Consider the following 14,778-nt stretch of genomic DNA (forward strand, 5'->3'; position numbering starts at 1 on the left):
TCTCAGCCTGTCCGTCGCATTTTGGATGCCTCCAGGAAACCGGCCACCCTCCAATGTTACCATCAGAAGTGGACCAGGTTCTCCTCTTGGTATCTACTGCATCATCATGATCCCACCTCATTAGCGGTGGAAACTGTGCTGGACTATTTGCTCTCTCTATCCGACGCTGGCTTCAGGTTTACCTCAATCAAAGTCCACCTCAGTGCCATCACTGCGTTTCATGAGCCTATCCTCGGAAAACCTCTCACAGCTCATCCACTGGTTTCCCGGTTCATGAGAGGCCTCTTCAATGTCAAACCACCTCTGAAGCCTCCTCCTGTCGTCTGGGACCTGAATGTGGTTTTATCATGAAACCCCCTTTTGAGCCTCTTGCCACAACTTTGCTCAAACTTCTAACATGGAAGGTGCTTTTCCTCATTGCCATCACCTCTGCCAGGAGGGTTAGTGAGATGCATGCACTGATCGCCGATCCACCGTTCACTGTTTTTCACCATGACAAGGTGGTTCTGCGTACCCATCCTAAATTCCTTCCCAAAGTGGTCTCGGCTTTTCACCTCAACCAGTCCATTGTGTTGCCTGTCTTTTTCCCTAAACCCCATTCTCATCCTGGGGAACAGGCGTTGCACACGCTGGATTGTAAGCGTGCCCTTGCATACTACCTTGACCGTACCAGGGCTCACCGCTCGTCCCCTCAGCTCTTTCTGACCTTCGATCCTAACCGTCTAGGTCGTCCTGTCTCTAAACGGACGCTTTCCAACTGGCTTGCTGCCTGTATTGCGTTTTGTTATGCTCGGGCCGGTCTCTCACTGGAAGGTGCTGTCACGGCCCACAGGGTCAGAGCTATGGCTGCTTCTGTGGCTTTCCTCCGTTCCACGCCCATCGAGGAAATCTGCAAGGCTGCCACTTGGTCCTCAGTTCACACGTTCACTACTCACTACTGTCTGGATGCCTTCTCCAGACGGGATGGACACTTCGGCCAATCTGTGTTACAAAATTTATTTTCCTAATGGCCAACCATCCCTCCTCCCTCTCTGTTAGCTTGGAGGTCACCCATGCGTTAAGAATATGCTGCCTGCTTGTCCTGGGATAAAGCACAGTTACTTACCGTAACAGGTGTTATCCAGGGACAGCAGGCAGATATTCTTACGTCCCACCCTCCTCCCCGGGTTGGCTTCTTAGCTGGCTTATCTTAACTGGGGACCACGCTCTCCTTCGTCGGGCGGGAAGGCACTCGCGCATGCGCGGTGCGGCCAACTAGAACTTTCTAGTTAAAAAGGTCCGTACCGGGGCTCCGTCGGTGACGTCACCCATGCGTTAAGAATATCTGCCTGCTGTCCCTGGATAACACCTGTTACGGTAAGTAACTGTGCTTTTTGGTTACTTAACTAACTTGAGCATTTGAAAGAGTAGTTTTTGTATTTGACAGATGCAGGTAGCACCTTCTTTATATTTATAAACAAACCAAATTGAGGTTTTAGTTAATGAGAACCGAACTCCTCAAAAGCTTTGCCCTTGTAAATTAGTTTGTAGATAAGCTTCCACCTGCCTCTGTCAATTTTTTTTACATCGGCTTTAGAGCTACCATTTTTTTTTCTGTTCTATTAAAACTTTCATTTAACCCCAACTAGGTGTAATGCTGGCAGTAGATGCTGTCATATCAGAGTTAAAGAAACAGTCCAAGCCTGTCACAACACCAGAAGAAATTGCCCAGGTACACCTTTTTTCTAATAATTTTAGAAATATTTTTTTTTTCTGTTTACTGTAAAAGGTAGAATGATTTGAAGATACAGTGGAACCTTGATTTACAAGCATAATTCATTCTAGAAGCATGCTCGTAAACCAAATTACTCGTATATCAAAGTGAGTTTCCCAATAGGAAGTAAGGGAAACTCGCTTGATTGGTTCCACACCTCCCCATCCCACCCCACCCCCGGCACTACTCCACCCCACTACATCCCCAAAAGACCCCCCCACCCCCGAGGCAACTGATGCGCTTCCACTCCCCCCCCCCCCCCGCGAACAGGCATCGCCCCCTGCCTGCAAATGTGCCCCCCCCCTTTAAACTGCCATCGCCCCTCCCTCATGAACGGAGAGAACCAGAGCCAGAAGGCCTTGAGCATGCGCAGATGCGCAAGGCCCAGTCCAGCAAGAAGCAGGATCTTTGGACACCAGCACCTCCTGTGGGTTGGTGTTGCGTGCCGATGCCAGATTGGGGGTAAGCATTCAGTTTCGGCGGGCGGGCTGGAGATGCCGGTTCGTGGGGGGGGGTGGAGGGGATGCCAGTTCACGGGCGGGGGGACTCGCAAATAGTCAAAGCTCGGTTTGCGAGTCACAATTTGCGAAAATATTTTGCTCGTCTTGCAAAACACTCGCAAGCCGCGTTACTCGCAAACCGAGGTTTGACTGTACTGACACACAAGTTTCAAATATCACAAGCTTTTGTTTGATACCAGTTTAATTTTCATATAAACTATGGGTGACAAGATTTGTAAAACTTGAGCATTAACCAAAATTTTAGGAGCTGGGTGAAAGCAGCCTTGTGATGTTCTTTTCCACCAGCACTTAGTTTATTTACATTTTATTTTTTCTTTGCTCTCCTTGTTTTCTCTCCCCTACTTACAAATTTAGCCCCAGTCTCTTCCTGCTTTGCCGCCAAGCAGGCTAATCATATCTAAGGATATGGTGAGAGGAATGGCTCTTGATTGCTGTCTTTGATCTAGACTCTGCCAATAGCAGCAGCAAGATCTCAGGCTGGGTTTTTCGTAGCTATGGTTTCTTAGTCCAAACTAGGCCCCAGACATTGGAGTGCCCTTTTTGTGCAAGACAAAGATCAAACACTGAATTTTAGGCACCTAGACAACTTTAATGTTACACTTCCCCCGCCCCTCAAAATTCCTCAGCCCTGTACTATTTTTATCTTGAGCAATTTGATATCTTAAGGAGTTTTTAATTCTAGTAAGAAAATTAGATCTCTTCAGTGTTCTGGGCTAATGGAAATGTTGAATGTTAGGAGTGCTTGCTTGCAATAAATCAACTATTCTAAGTTCCCCTCCAGAATATCTTGTGTTGTCCATTCAAGCATATGCTGGAATAAGCACCTCCTGATGCTGATTTTTGTACCCTAGAACCTTTCTTTAAGAAAGTAAGAATAGCCTTACTGGGTCAGATCAATGGTCCATCAAGCCCAGTAGCCCGTCTTACGGTGGCCAATCCAGGTCACTAGTACCTGGCCAAAACCCTAGGAGTAGCAATATTCCATGCTACTGTCCAGGGCAAGCAGTGGCTTCCCCCATGTCTTTCTCAATAAAAGACTATGTACTTTTCATCCAGGAAATTGTTCAAACCTTTCTTAAAACCAGCTAAGCTGTCCACTCTTACCACAACCTCTGGCAATGCGTTTCTGAGCTTACCGGTAACTATTCTCTGAGTAAAAAAAAATTTCCTCTTTTATTGTTGGCCAGATCAGTCCAGAACAAATGGATTATGCCCCTCTTCCAGTAGATGGAGACAGAACAAAACCTTGTGATCTCGTATCCTAAAGGGTACTGTACAGCTTTAGTCACTTCTAACTTTGCAGCATGCTGATGGGTCTGGTGAATGAGACTCCTAGGCCCTGTGTAGAGCTAGTTCCTAGTTGAGGCTAGGCAAATGAGAGCTCTCCTCTGTGTGGTCCTGGAGGGGGGGAAAGAATATCTGGAGGAGGCCAGATCTTCCTCCAACCCTTCCCCCCCACCTTTAGATTAACTGAAAAATGTGTTAAATCTGCATTTAATTGACTTCTAGGCATCATTTTGAAAGAGTACATCATTCTGTATTTGTAAACCTCTGTACATATACAGAGCAACTTAAATAAAGAAACAGAAGACATGGTGTAGCATACCATAGATGACTGCAGAGGCATTCTGATGCTGTTAACCTTTTTTGCCCACTAGTGTCAATGAGGGGTGAATTTCAGTGTACTCACAATCCATATTTATGGTTTACTATGGACTAATTCTGAAAAATATAGAGCATAAAACGAGCTTGTCTGCCCAGTCACTCCCAACAAATATTTAAATTATAATTGAATAAATTATGTACTGTGAGCTTTTTAAAGTAAGGTACTTAATGTTGGCATGATGGAAAAATTTCATAGTTGAGGAAAATAAAACAGTTTTGTACCAGTGCCCAGCAATCTAACATAGGCTCTAGATTATTCAGGAGACCTTGCTGGCGAGACCTGACACTTTAAAAACCCCACCAAAACCTAATTTGTTCAAGGATCTGTTAGGTCAGCCTTGAATTCTTTCTTTACTCAAGAGAGATGACATGATTTGTATTTTCTTTCCAGATAGTGGTCAGGGTGTTTGAAGGCCCTGATAAAAGGACCTTTAAAAACAGTTTGCTTTGTTACAAGGACATAAGAGTATTAATCTCTTTTGGTTGTGACCCTGGCAAGGAACACAGTATATCTACATATTGTTAGGACTATTTTCCTTCTGTGCAGCACTCTGCTTTTTTTTTTTTTTTTTTTTTTTAAAGAGGATTCTACAGGGCTTGGCCCTGTGGCATGCCACCCTCCAACAGCTGTATCTCTGCAGGATATGAAAGTCTCGTTTTTCTTTCTTTTTTTTTTTTTTTTAATAATTCTTTATTCGTTTTCAAATTAAACAACATGGCCCTGATTCTCTAAAGTGCATCCCGATTTTAGGCGTCCTACAGCTGTTTAATCAGCCAATCGGGATGCACGTTTTTTAAAAAAAAATGCTCCCCAGGCAAGCCTGAAGGCACCTCCGGGAGCCTAGGGAGACCCGCAAGATGCCTAAGCTCGTCTAAGGGCCTTAGGCTGAACCTAGGCGGCCCTACGCGTCTCCCTAGTAGAGGAGAAGCTTAAAATGTAGGCCAGCAAAATGCTGGCCTACATTGTAAGTAGACGCGGCCGCTATACTTATCGCGGCAAGGGATCTCTCTGCCGCTATAAGTATAGCGGGCCGCGGCCCCCTGACCAGGAGGGTGCCCAAACCCTCTGCCCGAAGACGCACCCCTCCCCCCCGACACTACCGACCGCCCCCCCGACATTACCGATCCCCCCCCCCCCCCCCGACAATATTGATAGCTGGCAGGAGGGTGCCCAATCCCTCCTGCCCGAAGACGCACCCCCCGGCGCTAACCCCCCCCCCCAAACCTCCACTCCACCAAACCTGTTCTTAGAAGGGTCTTGCACGTCTTGAGCCGGCAGGCATGCCTCGTCGAAATGAAGTGGGCCCGCCCCTTCCCGGCCCATCCCGCCGAAGCCTAAGGCCTGATTGGCCCAGGCTCTAGAAGCCTGGACCAATCAGGCCTTAGGCATAGCGGGTCCGCCCATCCCCACCAAGTCTAAGGTCTGATTGGCCAATCAGGCCTTAGATTAAGGGGCGGGCCTGCTTCATTTCGACGAGGCGTGCCTGCCGGCTCAAGACGTGCAAGACCCTTCTAAGAACAGGTTTGGTGGAGTGGAGGTTTGGGGGGGATTTAGCGCTGGGGGGGGGTGCGTCTTCGGGCAGGAGGGATTGGGCACCCTCCTGCCAGCTATCGATATTGTCGGGAGGGGGGGATTGGTAATGTCGGGGGGGCGGTCGATAGTGTCGGGGGGGGGGGGTGCGTCTTCGGGCAGAGGGTTTGGGCACCCTCCTGGTCAGGGGGCCGCGGCCCGCTATACTTATAGCGGCAGAGAGATCCCTTGCCGCGATAAGTGTAGCGGGCCGTTTCTAATCTAACCCGTTTCTCTAACCCGCGTCTGTAACATGGACGCCGGTTACAGAATCGGGGTTTAGTTTAGGCCGATTCTGAATAGGACGCCTCTCCCGGGCGTCCTATTTAGAATCAGGGCCTAGGTGTCTTGCGGGCCTCGCCTTCAATATAGGCGGCCTGCCTGGGGAGCATTTTTTTAAAAAAACATGCATCCCGATTGGCTGATTAGACAGCTGTAGCTGCCTAAAATCGGGACGCACTTTTAGAGAATCAGGCCCCAAGTGCACAAAAGAATATATTGCAACATCATTATTCCACAATAGCACTTTGATATCTACCATATAAAAATCTAGTAAATCAATAACCCCCCTACCACCCACCCTTCATCATATTTTCAATAAAAATATACACATATTATATACCATAGTATAACATATTATGTAAAATTATTTCCAACTCCCTCCCTCCCTTTAGTGTGCTAAAAAAGAAAAGGAGAAGAGAAGAAGTGATGACTATTCACTACAATATTTTGCCAATGGCCCCCATATTTTTATAAAGTCTCGATTTTCATTTCTTTGTAGCAGTACAATAGAGAACAGCGATTGTAAATCTTTCTGAAAATATATTAACTGAGAACAAATTGTTATTAAAATTGTTTATACATCCTTGCAAATTTGTAATCCTGCTCCTGCTTTGGGAGGTTGGGGAGGGAGGAAAACACGTTACTTGTTGGAAGCTGTCACTTTTTGCTTTAGATTTAGTGGGACCATGAAAATGAAAGAAGAAGGATTGGTTAATTTCTAGCTGATTCATTCATCTCTTGAATTTACATAGCTTTTCTGCTGCATATTTATTGACAAGACTTTTGCAATTCTATAAGTAACATGGAATGGATCCTCATAGAAGAGGTAATACTTTCTGTAATTCCTTACTGGTAAAAGGTGTCATTCAAAACATCTAATTGTCCTTGTAATCTTGGATACTGACATGTGGGAAACTAATTCTTGCACAGTACTGATGTTTTTACCAATTTTTAAGTAAGCATGACTGGCCATATTAAGAGGTAGGCAGAGAACACAATAGTAATGATATAAAAACTGCAGTATGCGCGGACAGTAATAATAACAAAAAGAATGAGGAGCCCACAGCCCCCCACCTAGAGTGTATCAAAAAGAACAAATACAATAGCCAATGAGAGTGAGGGGCTACGGAACACCTCAGGCTCCTTATTGTTTTGCACTGTTTACAGCCGCTTTTGTTTGCCTTTGTATTCTTTGTATGCTCTGTGTTACTCTGGTTGACCTCAATAAACATGATTTAAAAAAAAAGGTAGGCAAGGTGTAAATTTAATTTTTATACACATTTCATTGCAGGTGGCTACAATTTCAGCAAATGGTGATCAAGAAATTGGTAACATTATTTCTGATGCAATGAAAAAAGTTGGGCGCAAGGGTGTTATTACAGTGAAAGTAAGTATTTGAGGGTTTTAAAAATTTTTTTAGTATGTACATAAGAGCATAAGAATAGCTATACTGGGTCAGATCAATGTTCCACCTAGTTCAGTATCCTGTTTTCCACAGTGACCAATCAGGTCACAAGCACCTGGCAGAAATCCATATACATTAGAATCTCAGCTAACTGGCATTCAATTAACCGGCACACTCAAAATTGCTGGCCTAAAAAGTCTCCTGCGATCTTCAACTGCTGGTCTGCAGGAAATTTCTGCCGGTCCTCGCAGGGCCGGCAAGATCAAGTTAATTTCATCTGGTGCTTGCTGGGCCTGAGAGATCATGGGAGCCTCCGACAGTGGCTTTCTCCCCTCTCTGCAGCTCTCCTTTACTTACCAGCGCAGCGATTCACAAAGGCAGCCTTCGGGCTTTTGCTGAGTCGCGGCTGCCTCTGATGATGCAACTTCCTCTTCTTTAGCACTCTCCAGACCAGTAGAGGTTAACTTTACGAATGGGTATATATCTAATCATGACCAGCAGGTGGAGACTGAAAACAAAACTTTGGGACAGTATATCCTAGCCCCTCCTCTCTATTTCCCTCAGTCTTCTTTCAGTCTCCAGCAGGTGTTGAGTGATCTGTACCCATCTCCCTTGGTAGGGCTGTTGGAATTTGTTTAGGGGGTTTATTGTCCCTGTTTTTAGCCGGACGGAGCTTGGACGGACTCTGTTTGGGGGTTCGTCCGACCTCGGGGGTGTCAAACCCGGCGGGTCACGAGCGGGGTCCCTCCCCCCACTTCCTCCACCTCCCCATATTTTTTTAGAGGAGCCTCAGCAGTAAGCCTTGCCCCCTAAATCAAGCAAGGCATATTGCTTCGAGAGCCTGTGGAGTCTGTTCTGTAAAAAAAAAAAAAAAAAATCCTGAGGTAGTGCTGGTCTGGAGGGTTGTATCCCTTTAAGAAAACTGTATTTTACTGTATTTTTTCAACTAACCGGCACTTTTTTGCAGCTAGGTCGCGTATGGAGCAATAAGCACTTCTAAAGGGAAAAAGTGCTCATTGTGCTCCAGACGCGAGGCACTCGCGGCCGGCCTGTGCAAGCGGTGTTCAGGCCGGTGCGGTGGAGGAGCTCCGTCGGCAGCGGCTGCAGGCGCCCAGAGCTCCCCGCCGATGGTGCCTCGCGAGTCGGCAGGGAACGGTGGAGAAGCCCGGTCTTCTCCGTCCGCCCACGGAGGGATTCCCCGAGCCGCCGACGGTCGGGTTTTAGAGGATTCCCTCTCAGCTGATATTTTGACAGCTGATGCCGGCTTGCCTGCTTTAGCGGCTGAGACTGTTCAGGTCTCTCAGCCGCTGCAGGCTATGGAGGGAGCTGTTTTGGCGGGAAAGACGCCATCTTCTCTGTCTGGCCCCTCCATTTTGTCTTCCACCTCAGGTGACCTTCCCCCTGTTTTGGCTAAGCAGGGGCAGGTTTCTGCTGGGTCCCCTGCTGTGGCAGGGAGTCCCTCGGGACCCTCGGGGGGTTTTTCCCCTGATTTTTTCCTTTCTTTATGCAAAGCCTATTTTCAGGCGGCTGGGGGTCCCGGTTGCGCCCAGGGGGTTTCGGGGGGTGGGGTTTCCTCCGCGCTCCCTGCGGCTTTGCCTCTCTCGTCTGACGTGACGTCCCCTCCGCCGCCTCTCTTGTCCAAGCGTCCGCGGGTGTCGTGGGACGAGGATTTGTGGTCGGAGGAACGTGTCGGTCTGGAGGAGGACCTGGACCCTTCTGAGGAATTCCAGGACCCTCTGGAGGGGACGGAAGCTGGCGGCGGGTTGTCGGGTTTCCCGTTCTCCAGTGACGAGGCGTCCGTGGTGCGCCTTTTTCAGAGAGATGAGCTGCCTGACCTTATTCAACAGGTTTCTTCGGCTTTGCGTTTTGAGGACGCGCCGCCGGAGACTCCGCGTGTGGGGGACCCTCTGTTACGAGGGATCCGTTCCGTTTCCCGCTCTTTTCCTATGCATCAGGATATTCGGGATATTATTCTTGAGCAGTGGAAAACGCCGGAGACGCCGTTTCGGCTGGCGCGCAGCATGGCTCGCCTGTATCCCATTCCTGAAGGGGATCGGGCTACGTTAGCTTCGCCAGTCGTGGATGCGGTGGTCTCGGCTATTTCCAAGCGGCATACCGTGCCTGTTGAGGGCGGTTCTGCCTTGCGGGACTCTGAGGAGCGCAAATTGGAGACCATCCTTAAGCAAAATTTTCAAGTCTCTGCCTTTGGGGTCCAGGCGGCTATTTGTGGGGGACTGGTCGCTCGCGCCGTGTTTCGGTGGGCGGAGCGGGTCTTGGATCGAGAGTCTGACGACTGGTCTCTGGTGGATCAGGAGGTAGCGAAGATTGAGATGGCTGCCTCATTCCTCTCGGATGCTCTGTATGACTTGGTGCGGATCTCGGCTAAGTCTATGGCTTTTGGCGTGGCCGCAAGGCGTGTGTTGTGGCTGCGCGCTTGGGCGGCGGATGCTGCGTCCAAAGCTAAGCTTACTAAATTTCCCTTTCGGGGGTCGTTTTTATTTGGAGAGGACTTGGATAAGTTGATTCAGACTCTGTCGGACTCGAAAGTTCCCCGTTTGCCGGAGGACCGTGCCCGCCCGGCGTCTCGGGGTGGTGCGGCCCGGGGGCGTTTGCGGGAATTTCGCAAGTATCGCCCTGGGCGTGGGGCTGCTTCTTTCCAGTCTCCGGGGTTTTCCCGGGGTCGGTTCTTCCAGCGCATGCAGCCCTTTCGGGGGGCCCGTCGGGGGGCAGGGAATCCCTCCGCCGGTTCCCCCGCTTCCCGTCCTGCACAATGACGCCTTGCCGGCGCCCCCCTTGGTTCCGGTGGGGGCCCGGCTGCGCGACTTTTTTTCCCAAATGGGCCGAGATCACGTCCGATCAGTGGGTCCTGGAGGTGGTGCGGGACGGTTATGCCCTGGAGTTCGCCCGCTCTCTGCCGGATTTTTTCCTCGCTTCTCCATGTCAGACTCCTGGGAAGACGCTGGCGTTTCGCCAGACCCTTCAGCGCTTGCTAGATCTCAGGGCAGTAGTTCCAGTGCCCCCCCCGGAGTGGGGCACGGGCAGGTACTCCATTTACTTTGTGGTGCCCAAGAAGGAGGGGACTTTTCGGCCCATCCTCGATTTGAAAGGGGTCAACAGGGCTCTCAAGGTTCCCTCTTTCCGTATGGAAACGCTGCGGTCGGTCATTCTGGCGGTTCAGCCGGGGGAGTTTCTCACTTCTCTCGATCTGACGGAGGCCTACTTGCATGTTCCTATTCGGGGCCTCTCATCAGCGTTTCCTGCGCTTTGCGATCTTGGGTCGGCACTATCAGTTCTGTGCGCTTCCCTTTGGGCTGGCCACGGCTCCCCGGACGTTCACCAAGGTGATGGTGGTCGTCGCAGCAGCCTTGCGGTCGGAGGGCATCCTGGTACACCCCTACCTGGACGACTGGTTAATTCGGGCCAAGTCGTTGCAGGAAAGCTCCCGGGTTACGGCTCGGGTGGTGGAGTTTCTCCGGTCGCTGGGCTGGGTGGTCAACCTTTCCAAGAGTCGGTTGGTTCCGGCTCAGCGTCTGGAGTACCTCGGGGTGCTGTTCGACACCTCCTTGGGGAAGGTCTTCCTCCCAGAGGCCCGGGTGAGCAAATTGCAATCTCAGATTCGCCTGCTTTTGGCGTCCCGGTGTCCTCGGGCGCGAGATTTCCTCCAGGTCCTGGGGTCGATGGCGGCGTCCCTGGACGTGGTGAGGTGGGCGCGGGCCCACATGCGTCCTCTCCAGTATGCTCTGCTCCGGAGGTGGTCTCCCCAGAGGCACGGGATGGATGTTCCGGTTCCCCTGCGAGGCTTGGCGCGCTGCAGTCTGCGTTGGTGGCTCCGGACCCCTCACCTAGTTCAGGGGGTGGGTCTGGATCTTCCGCGGTGGACGGTGCTCCTTACGGATGCGAGTCTCCTGGGTTGGGGGGCCCAGTGCCTGGGTCACTCAGCTCAGGGAACCTGGTCCACGGAGGAGGCCTCCTGGTCGATCAACGTGTTGGAGACCAGGGCGGTCCGGCTGGCGCTGTTGGCTTTCCACTCCCTTTTGTTGGGCAAGTCGGTCAGAGTCCTGTCGGACAATGCCACGGCGGTGGCTTATGTCAATCGTCAGGGGGGCACCAAGAGCACTCTGGTGGCGCAGGAAGCGGCTCGGCTCATGGTTTGGGCGGAGTCGCATCTTCTGGACCTCTCGGCCTCTCACATTGCCGGGGTAGAAAACGTTCAGGTGGACTTCCTCAGTCGTCACTTCTTGGATCCGGGAGAGTGGTGTCTCGGCGCCGAGGCGTTTCAGTTGATAGTGCGTGCTTGGGGGCAGCCCCTGATGGATCTGATGGCTACAAGTGGCAACGCCAAAGTACCCCGCTTCTTCAGTCGTCGCAGGGACGGTCTGGCCGAGGGTCTGGATGCTCTGGTCCAACCGTGGCCAACGGAGGGGCTGTTGTATGTGTTCCCTCCTTGGCCATTAGTGGGCAGAGTACTGCTTCGCATTGTTCGCCATCCGGGGCTGGTGGTTTTGGTGGCTCCGGATTGGCCTCGTCGTCCGTGGTATGCGGATCTGGTGAGGCATCTGGTGGCGGATCCTCTTCCTCTGCCTCTCGGGTGCGATCTTCTGACGCAGGGTCCCATTCCCATGTTCGACCCGTCTCCCTTTTGTCTTACGGCTTGGCTCTTGAAAGGGGCCGCCTGAGTAAGAAGGGATATTCCGACAAGGTGATCTCTACACTTTTGGGGTCCCGGAGGCTTTCTACCTCTCGGGCTTATGTACGGGTTTGGCGTCTTTTTGAGGAATGGTGCCGAGCGCGGGGAGTGGTCTCTTGTCGCGCTTCTCTGCCTAACATTCTAGAGTTTTTGCAGGATGGCCTGGATAGGGGCCTGGCCTGGTCTTCTCTCCGGGTTCATCTGGCGGCCCTGTCGGCTTTTCGGGGGCTGGTGACAGGTCAGCGTTTGTCAGCCATTCCTGATGTGATTCGCTTTCTTAGGGCGGCCAAGTTGATCAGGCCTCCCATAAGGCCCTCGATTCCCTCTTGGGATCTCAATCTGGTTCTCTCTGTTCTAGTGCGCCCTCCTTTCGAGCCGTTGGATGGCTGTTCGTTGAAGGACCTTACGCTGAAGTAGGTCTTTTTGGTGGCCATTACTTCCGCTAGACGGGTGTCTGAGCTACAGGCTTTCTCTTGTAGGGCTCCCTTCCTGGAGTTTTCGAAGGAGCGGGTTGTTTTGCGGCCTGTTCCTTCCTTTCTGCCGAAGGTAGTTTCTCCTTTTCATGTCAATCAATCGGTGGTCCTCCCGGTCTTGGGTAGTCGGGAGGGTTCTTCTGAGCAACGACAGCTGCGCAAGTTGGATGTCAGTCGGGTCCTCCATGCTTATGTGCAGCGGACCCGGGATTTTCGGAGCTCCGATCATCTCTTTGTGCTTCTGGCGGGTCCTCGTCGGGGGGCTGGCGCTTCTAAGGCTACTATTGCGCGCTGGATCAAGGAGACGATTGCTTCCGCTTATCTTCTGAGTCAGAAGCCGGTTCCGGAGTTTCTCAAGGCTCATTCCACTAGGGGTCAGGCGGCTTCTTGGGCTGAGTCGTCGCTCGTACCTCCGGTGGATATTTGTAAGGCTGCGGTTTGGTCCTCCTTGCATTCATTTGTTCGGCATTATCGGGTAGATGTTCAGGCGCGTCGGGACGCGGTGTTCGGTGAGCGTGTTCTGGTATCGGCCCTTCGGGGGTCCCGCCCGTGAGAGGGACTGCTTTGGTACGTCCCATTCGTAAAGTTAACCTCTACTGGTCTGGAGAGTGCTAAAGAAGGAGAAATTAGGTTCTTACCTGCTAATTTACTTTCTTTTAGCTTCTCCAGACCAGTAGAGGTCCCCACCCTGTCTGTTGTTGTTGTTGTTGGGGCTGTTGCGCGGGCAGTTTTTGGTTTTTGCTGCGGGTTCTAGTATTTTTCTAGGGCCGGGGAGAATTGAAGAACAGCGGCTGTGGCTCGGCTGGCTTAGCTGGCGAGCTGTGGGGACCTTCTTCCTTCGGGAATTTCTCCTCTGCATTTTCCAACAGCATTTTTGGGTATGTTATTTGTTACTCCTTTCGGAGTATTGTTTTTTCTCTCTGTTGTTTTCCAGTTCTTGGTTCTGCTTGGCTATTCGGCAGACTGAGGGAAATAGAGAGGAGGGGCTAGGATATACTGTCCCAAAGTTTTGTTTTCAGTCTCCACCTGCTGGTCATGATTAGATATATACCCATTCGTAAAGTTAACCTCTACTGGTCTGGAGAAGCTAAAAGAAAGTAAATTAGCAGGTAAGAACCTAATTTCTCCTTTCCTCAGAGGCGGCGCGACCCAACAAAGGACCCGAGGCTGCCTTCCTGAATCGCTGTGCTGGGAAGTAAGGAGAGCTGCTGGAGGGGGGAGAAAGCCACTACTGGAGTCTGGGAAGCTGCTGGGCAAGGGAAAAAAAAGGGACAGCTGCTACTGGACCTGGAGGGAAGGAGAAAGAGAGATACTGCTGGGAGGGAAGAGAGTTACTGCTGGCCAGGAGGAGGAGAGAAGGGAGAAGGAAAAAAGGAAGGAAACAGCTGGCAGGGAGATTAGAGGAGGGGAAGGGGAGAGACAGGCATGAGAAAGTAGAGAGATTGATGATGGGAAGGGGTCAGCAGAGAAATAAGCAAAGAGGGACAACAATGCTAGATCTTGTGTAGGAGAGAGAAAAATGAAGAGAGCAGTGAAGCTGGAATTAATCATGTAAAAAGGAGAGAGGGGCACAGGCTGGATGGAAGGGGGAGAGGGCAGACAGTGGATGGAAAGGGCAGATGCTGGATTGAAGAGATAGAGGGCAGACGCTGGAAGGAAGAGAGTGAAAAGAAGATGAAAGCAGAAACCAAAGACGACAAAAGGTAGAAAAAAATAATTTTATTTCTATTTTGTCATTAGAATATATCAGATTTGAAATATATATCCTGCTAGAGCTGGTGTTAGACATAACTGGGGACTGCAAATCCCCGGGCAGTGCTTTAGCTTCCAGCTGGCTTAAGGCACTCTCTGACCAGGGGACTAGTTGCACTCCCCTAAAACTATTCCTGTCATGTGTGACTGCAGTATTCTGTTAGCATGATATTTCTGTGTAGCATTCTGTAATAATTTGGCTTGTTCAGTTTTCTTGATAGTAGAGGGGATATATTTGAAGGGGAGGGGAGACAGGGGTTTTGTTGATCCTTGCTCTGTATTATTTGTATTTATAAAATGACAATTGTATAGAATATTGTTTCTTTTTATACTTTAAAATACATTCAATATAAAATCATATCTGAGGCTTGTGTGGATGGGATCAGATGATTTGCGGGGACCGAGCTCGCGGAGATGGAGTGGAAACGGGGTTTTTAAATTTTAGTCCTAGTAGTTTGCTGGTCCACAAAATAATTATTTTATTTCTGCCGGTCCATGGGTGTAAAAAGGTTGAAAAACACTGCTTTAGACCAGTGTTTTTCAACCTTTTTACACCTATGGACCGGCAGAAATAAAAAAATTATTCTGTGGACCGGCGGTTGAAGAACACTGGGCTAAGTCGTGGGCAGGACCCCACCCATCTCTACCCAATGTCCACCCCAGACCCTGT

The 14,778-nt window shown here is 50.4% G+C and overlaps 1 protein-coding gene across 4 annotated transcripts in view; it reads left to right on the forward strand.

Annotated features, from left to right (window-relative positions):
- HSPD1 (heat shock protein family D (Hsp60) member 1) overlaps window positions 1-14,778 on the forward strand; it is a 111,913-nt gene that overhangs the window by 25,220 nt on the left and 71,915 nt on the right. For all 4 annotated transcript variants that reach the window (XM_033947039.1, XM_033947040.1, XM_033947037.1 and 1 more), the window contains 2 exons: window positions 1,629-1,711; window positions 7,083-7,178. In XM_033947039.1, the coding sequence (XP_033802930.1) occupies window positions 1,629-1,711; window positions 7,083-7,178 (179 nt within the window). The remainder of the gene's footprint in view (window positions 1-1,628; window positions 1,712-7,082; window positions 7,179-14,778) is intronic.

The sequence above is a fragment of the Geotrypetes seraphini genome, chromosome 5 (assembly GCF_902459505.1).
Source record: "Geotrypetes seraphini chromosome 5, aGeoSer1.1, whole genome shotgun sequence".
NCBI classification, from domain to species: domain Eukaryota; kingdom Metazoa; phylum Chordata; class Amphibia; order Gymnophiona; family Dermophiidae; genus Geotrypetes; species Geotrypetes seraphini.